Genomic DNA, 6,196 nt, shown 5'->3' with positions numbered 1-6,196 from the left:
TCCAGCCCGCCGCTGAGGGCCGCCCCGCCGCGGCCGTTAAGTGTGAGGGGCGGGGCCCGGCCGTGCCGGTCCCCTGGGCGGGGCGGGAGCTGACGGCGCGCGGCGCGGGCGGATGTGCGTCACCGCCGCTTCCGGTGCGGGCGGTTTGAAGGCATGATGGGCGAGTCCTGCCAGTTGCAGGACTCCGTGGTGCAGCTGGACTCCTCCCTGTCACCGCTGGAGGCGAGCGGCCGGCAGGGGCCGATGGAGGGGGAGGAGGAGGGGGAGGAGAAGCGGCGGCGGCGGGAGGAGGACGCGGACCCGCTGCCTGTGGTGTTCTTCTGCGCCGGCTGCAAGCGGCCGGTGGGTGACTCGCTGAGCTGGGTGACGAGCGACGAGGAGTTGGGCTGCATCCTCCTGCGCAGTGAGTCCTGCCGCCCCCGGCCCGGCCTGGCCCGGCCCGGCCGCCGTTGGTCACCCGCCTCCCTCTGTCCCCTCTGTGCAGGTGCGACCGCCAGCGTCTCGGTGGACCGTGAACGGAAGATCTCCAAGCGGCCCGGCGAGTGCGGATGGTGAGGCCCGGCCTCAGCGCCCCCTGCCGGCCCCGGGGGGCGGGGGTGCCCCGTTCCCCCGGGCAGGGCGAGGGAGCTGCGTCGGGAGCGCTCGGTTTCGGGTGGTCCGTACGGAGTGCTTATGTGTTAGTTCCCGCTGAGGTCAGCCGGCCTGAGGAGCCGCTGGGAAAGGTGGCGCTCGTAATTACACTGCGTAAAGCAGGAATGAACGCTCTAAGAAAAAATCACAATGAACGGTCACGAGCAGGTGTTTCTTCTGCTTTTCTCCTGAATAAATGTTATGTATCTTACTTGCAGCACATTAGAAACACTATTCTGCTCTGGCTGCTCAATGATGCTTGGCAACATCTACAGGTGCACCCCAAAGCATCTCGACTACAAGAGGGATTTGTTCTCTTTCAATGTTAACGCAATTGAAAGGTAAAGGCATAGTTATTATTGGTAAGCCTGCCAACCAAACTTCATCCATCGGGCATCGTACTGAGGGATGTCCCGGCTAGGGGCATGTCTAGAGGTAGTCGTTTCTGCCCCTGTATTCCACAGCAGATTTCTGTGTTACTGCGGTTAGCATCATAGTGCTGAAGTGTGAGGAACGCCATCTGTGTAATGTTAGATAAATAGAAAAAATAAAACAGCAGGGCTGCCTTGTATGCGATTTCATGCTTAACACCCAAGAAAATAACACTAGGTGCACAACACAGGAGGGTTCCTTCTCGCTTCATCAGAAGAAACTGCATATACAGTCTGCTTTAGACAACATAAAATGAGCCTGCAGCCATAGGTAGTACCATATAGGCCTGGCTGTAAGCTATGAGAGGTAAACGTTATCAGCAGAGAACATGGGCAGAGGGGTTTAAGCAGAACTTGGGGTGAGGCCAGACCTGTACTGATTAAGCTTGCTTTTGCCTTGCTAAGGTAGGTAAAAGCAAGTCTTCAAACTGAGTATGTGCTTGAGGCTCTCACCTAACAGTTTTTGACTGTTAGGACAGTTATTGTACTGGTTTTAATTGGTTTATAGCACTTAAAAGTGGTCTTAAAATATTCAATAACTATATCCTAAATATATATATATATATGAAACTCCACACTAGAGTGCTTTTATCCAAGCGTTACTCTAGTAAACAGTGATAGGTTACTTTTATTTCTGTCTGGGTTAGTTTTAATGTTTCTGCTTTTTGTGACATTCCAGATTCTTCTGCATCTATGTGGATGTTTGCTTTTCTGCTTGGGACGGTTGTGTTTTTTCTCTTTCCATAGCCATGATACTTTTTCTCCATGGCAATAAAACTCTCTGAAACACTAACATGGCCAAAGAATGAATTTTTCTTGGGCAGCAGCAGTGATGGCTGCTTCTCCCAGCTAATGTTACACTATTCTTGATGTCTCTATGTTGTGGTTTAACCCCAGCTGGTAATTAAGTACCGTGCATCCACTCGCTTGCTCCCCCCTCACCCAGAGGGATGGGAAGGAGAATCAGAAAGGAATGCAAAACTCAGGGGTTGAAATAAGAACAGTTTAATAGTTGAAAATAAAATAAAAATGAAAGAACAATAATAATTATAACACTTATAATGAAAAAGAGGGAGAGGGGGGATGAATGAAATCCAAAAGGAAGGGAGGAAAGAAAACTAGTGATGTGCAGTACAGCTGGTCACCACCTGCTGACTGATGCCCAGCCAGCCCCCAAGCAGTGATGAGCAGACTCCGGCCAACCCTCCCTCCCAGTTTATATACCAAGCATGACATCCCATGGTATGGAATACCTCTTTGGCTAGTTCAGGTCAGCTGCCCTTGCTGTGTCCCCTCCCAATTTATTGTGCCTCTCCAGCCCTCTCCCTGGCAAGGCCTGAGAAGCTAAGAAGTCCTTGACTTAGTATAAACATTGCCTGGCAACAAATAAAACTATCAGTGTGCTATCAGTGTTGTTCTCACACCAAAGCTAAAACACAGCACTGCACTACTTATAAAGAAGAAAATTAACTCTATCCCAGCTGAAACCAGGACTCTATAATTTTTCACTGAATCCTGTAGCACCAGAATTCATGACTGGTTCTTGGAGTTATAATTTTCATAAAGTGGTGGTGTCTTAGTAGTTCTGCGCTTAAAACTCTTCATTCCACCATACAGTTTGTTTACAAAATTACCAGTTGTAAATGCGCTCTTTTGTTGTTGCTGGAATCATGCTTCTACTTTGCTGGTGTATTAATCGTGATCTCATAATCCTTGAGAACAATGGATGAGTACTACACTTGGTTGTTTTGCCTTCAGAGTGAAACATGCATGATCTAAACTGTAGTGTATCAGTTACATTCTAGGATCCTCAGAAAAGCAAGCTTGTACTGATGAGGAACCGTTAACTCTTGAAAGTCAAGCTGTCATGGAAGAAGTGCTACAAAAGGTAAGACTTAACCTTACATCATTCTTTGCTTAAGTCGCCTCTGCGAAATCTTAATGTCCTTAAATAGTTTCTTCAAAACAGCTTATTGCATCCAGATTAAATTTTTGGGTTTTAACATATGCTCCAATACTTCATGCTATTAATATCTTGTGTTATGCAAGTTTTTCAGTAACTGTTCCTTCAGTTTTAATGGTAGTGAGCATTTTCTGTTTGTCAAGGACAGCATTAGTTTCCTATTCTGTCAGTAGCTAGAAATGTCATGTCTAGTTCTGATTCACTTCTCCAGATTTTCACTTAACTTTGGTTTAGTCATGTTTCTTCTGTCTTTCATGTAAAGTGATTTAATGCTTTTGCTGTAACTTTGTATTGAAATATTACATAATAAATACAGTTGATGTTTTGCTCTACTGAAAACTTCTGCAGGTAGGGAGAGTTGGGAGCAAGTAGCGTAATGAAGTCACCTCTGAAAGCTGATGGTTATCTAGCAAAAGCTGAATGTGGATCTGACACCAAGGTTGGAAGCAATTACAGATTTGAGAATGTGTAGAGAGTTAATGTTAGAGTTGAGTGAACTTTCAAATTATGAAATCAGCAGGAATAGAATCAAATAGGATTGGTGATGCAAGATCAAATTCAAGCAGTTACTGACATCTACGCTTGTTCTTTATATTGTCAAGTTCTGTTTATAACTGAGTATCTTTCCCTCTTTACAGGCAGACACTGTATTAAAGGCTCTGGAGGCGAGGCTGAGTACTGTTGAATTTCGGGTGGCTGCTCTTCACAGAGTCTGAAAGAAATGGCATACAGGCAGTTTAACTGCAAAAGAATGATGTGTGTAAAAATTGCTTCCACAGATTCCAGCAGATTACAAGTACATTGCAAAAGCTTTGCAAAGAACTGAAAGATGCTGGTGGCTCATGTTTCAGTAGAACAATGATGAGTCCTTGCCTATAGCAAGGACTTCCTCTCTTTTCTGTTAAAAGGATACTCCAAAAAGAATTAAATTTTTTTTTCCAGTTTCTGTAACTTTTAGTTTATATGTAAACATGTATTTAAATTTAATCTCTGAAAGCATAGCATTTATCTCCTGACTTCCATGCTATTTGATATCTATTGAACTGAGTGTGCAGCTCCTTCCTGAACCAATTTTAAAAAGTAGTCCCTGCAATTCTGAAAGATCAACAAGAAAAATGATACTTCCACAGCCTTTGCTTGACCTGTGGTCAGAGATGGGAGTGGCACAGTAACTGTTTGGGGTAGTCTGGGTTGGTGGTTGTGGTTTTGTTTTTTTCCTCCCAAGCTCAAGACTAAAACGTAGTGTAAAAGAAAGCTTTAGAAGTGTTAGATAAAATGGCTTTCCATGCAGTACTGAAGGTGTTTTACACCTTCAATGGGAGGAAAACAAACAAAGCTGGTAGTAGCATACCTTTAAGCAAAGCTTGGTGTATATTTGAGCAATGAATTAAAAATGCTAATTAAGAGCACTTGTCAGTATTCTATTGTCTTAATGCTTGATTTTGTTTTATTGAAAAAAATTACTTGAAACACACTGTGTAAGAAACCCTGTCAATTAGTTAAATACACAGAAGATCAAAAGCGCATGCTTTTGATTTTAATTTTTTTAAAAAAATTAAATTTAAATCTTGACCTAAACGACTTGTTAATAAGTAATTGCCAGGCTGATAAGAGTTTCATTTATTTGCTTGGTAATGTTACAGCAGAGTAACACAGGCTCCCAAACCTCCCCACAGCACCCGTGTCCTCAGCACCTGTGGTCCCTCCATGCTTCCCTGGGGAGGCCAGGGGAGGGCATATCTCCATAAGAGATTTCACTGCTACTTAGCACTTACAGTTAGGATTTTCCTTTCCAGCTCATTCTTCTCATTCGGGACTTCGGTTTTCCACTGTGTAGTGCTACGGGGGTTTTGCCTTTCTTCATCTACTCGCTCCTTAAGGTGAATTTGCAGGCTAGCTGGTGACTGCCAGCGGCTCTGCTTTGTTACTTTGAGGTAGGAAGTGTAGGTTTGCTGAATAAATACTGTTTAGACTCAAAACTGTTAAGACAGAGCCACAAAGGAGTCCGTAGGACTTGCATCTGTTACTTTCCTGGGAGTTCCTTGGGGATGATGTGCTATTACTACTATGATGCTTTCTATGAAAAAAAAGAAACAACTGAGCCAGATGGATTTTTCTAATCTAGAAAGTAGATTGGGGCTCACGTTTGTCTTTTGTTTCTGATATATGAGATATTAAAGAAGTAATAAAATGTAGCAAGTATTCATTTAATCCATATTGAGGAGCAAATTTCCATTATTTGACAGAAACTAATACCACTAGCCTATCTTTACAAAGGTAAAGTTGAAAACATGAGAACTTGCCTTGTAGTTTTCAGTGGCACTGTGATACTCTAGAAAAGGAGCCCACAGCTTAAATTTTGAATGACAAACTGCAGCTGTTCACCACTAGCTAATTAACATTGCTGGCAAATCTCAAACTTCCTAAAAGAATCTAAACATCTACCCACTGAATATGTATTTAAAAATATTCTGGGACAGAGTGACTTCATGCAGTGGCTTCTGCATGAGTAGCAATAGACTCTTCGTTGTTGACACTTCAATTGTTTTCTGCATATTTTTTTTCAAACCACCAATTTCTGCATCCTCTTTTAAGCTGTGGGCAGCACACGTGCAGAGAAGAATGCTGGATTTAAGCTGAACCCCTGAAAACCTATGGTTCTCTGTTTTCTCTGCTTGTTTTTCAATGGCTGTTTTTCAATCCTTGCATAAGCAAAGCTCTGCATTATATCAGGCCAGTGAGGCTTTTCTGAAAGCAGCTGATGAGAAAGGAGGGTTAAGCTTAGAAAGCTTCGTATTTGAGCAGGAATTAACAAGGCTTGGAAACCGTTTGCAAACACACAAGGTCTTCCTGGTTGCTGATATCAGAAGCATAAAGCTTCTCCTCCCCAGCACCAATAAATACAGAGGGCTGGGCTGGCTGAGCTGTGAAAGTCCCCATTCATAATGCTGCTGTTAGATTTCAGGCTGCTTATTTTATCTAGCCCGGTGTCTCGTTAACCCCCTTGCTGGAGTACTAACCCAGCCCCTGAGGCACGGTGAAAGCTGGGTAGCTGGAGCCAGGACTCAGGATCACAATTTGCAAATCGCTTTTCTTATCTGGATGGATTTTTGACTGCAGTGCTAATTAGTCCCAAAGGCCTTATTCAGCAGAAATAAGACATACTGAATAA

The 6,196-nt window shown here is 43.8% G+C and overlaps 1 protein-coding gene across 3 annotated transcripts; it reads left to right on the top strand.

Moving 5' to 3' along the window:
- Window position 1: 1 nt before the first annotated feature.
- On the top strand, window positions 2–4,430 carry MIS18A (MIS18 kinetochore protein A). 3 transcript variants are annotated; one of them, XM_080374753.1, is made up of 5 exons: window positions 33–403; window positions 485–551; window positions 849–971; window positions 2,856–2,949; window positions 3,663–4,430. In XM_080374753.1, exons 1-5 carry the CDS (start codon window positions 154–156, stop codon window positions 3,738–3,740), a joined length of 612 nt encoding a protein of 203 aa, XP_080230879.1. In that variant the 5' UTR covers window positions 33–153; the 3' UTR covers window positions 3,741–4,430. The 3 variants fall into 3 exon arrangements, with proteins under 3 accessions (XP_080230880.1, XP_080230881.1, XP_080230879.1); XM_080374754.1 differs by lacking the exons at window positions 2,856–2,949; window positions 3,663–4,430 and adding an exon at window positions 1,741–2,849 and having other exon boundaries at window positions 2–403; XM_080374755.1 differs by lacking the exon at window positions 849–971 and having other exon boundaries at window positions 22–403.
- The last annotated feature ends 1,766 nt before the right edge of the window (window positions 4,431–6,196 follow it).

The sequence above is a fragment of the Falco punctatus genome (genome assembly GCF_963210335.1).
Source record: "Falco punctatus genome assembly, chromosome: 2".
Classification (NCBI taxonomy): domain Eukaryota; kingdom Metazoa; phylum Chordata; class Aves; order Falconiformes; family Falconidae; genus Falco; species Falco punctatus.
Note: the sequence above shows the minus strand (reverse complement) of the source record. Positions and strands in the feature narration are given on the sequence as shown.

Bases quoted from the DNA above. Each gene is read 5' to 3' on its own strand.
- MIS18A (XM_080374753.1), top strand. From the start codon at position 154: ATGATGGGCGAGTCCTGCCAGTTGCAGGACTCCGTGGTGCAGCTGGAC. The intron at 404-484 runs GTGAGTCCTGCC...CCCTCTGTGCAG, and splicing joins GGGCTGCATCCTCCTGCGCA to GTGCGACCGCCAGCGTCTCG. The intron at 2,950-3,662 runs GTAAGACTTAAC...CCCTCTTTACAG, and splicing joins TGGAAGAAGTGCTACAAAAG to GCAGACACTGTATTAAAGGC.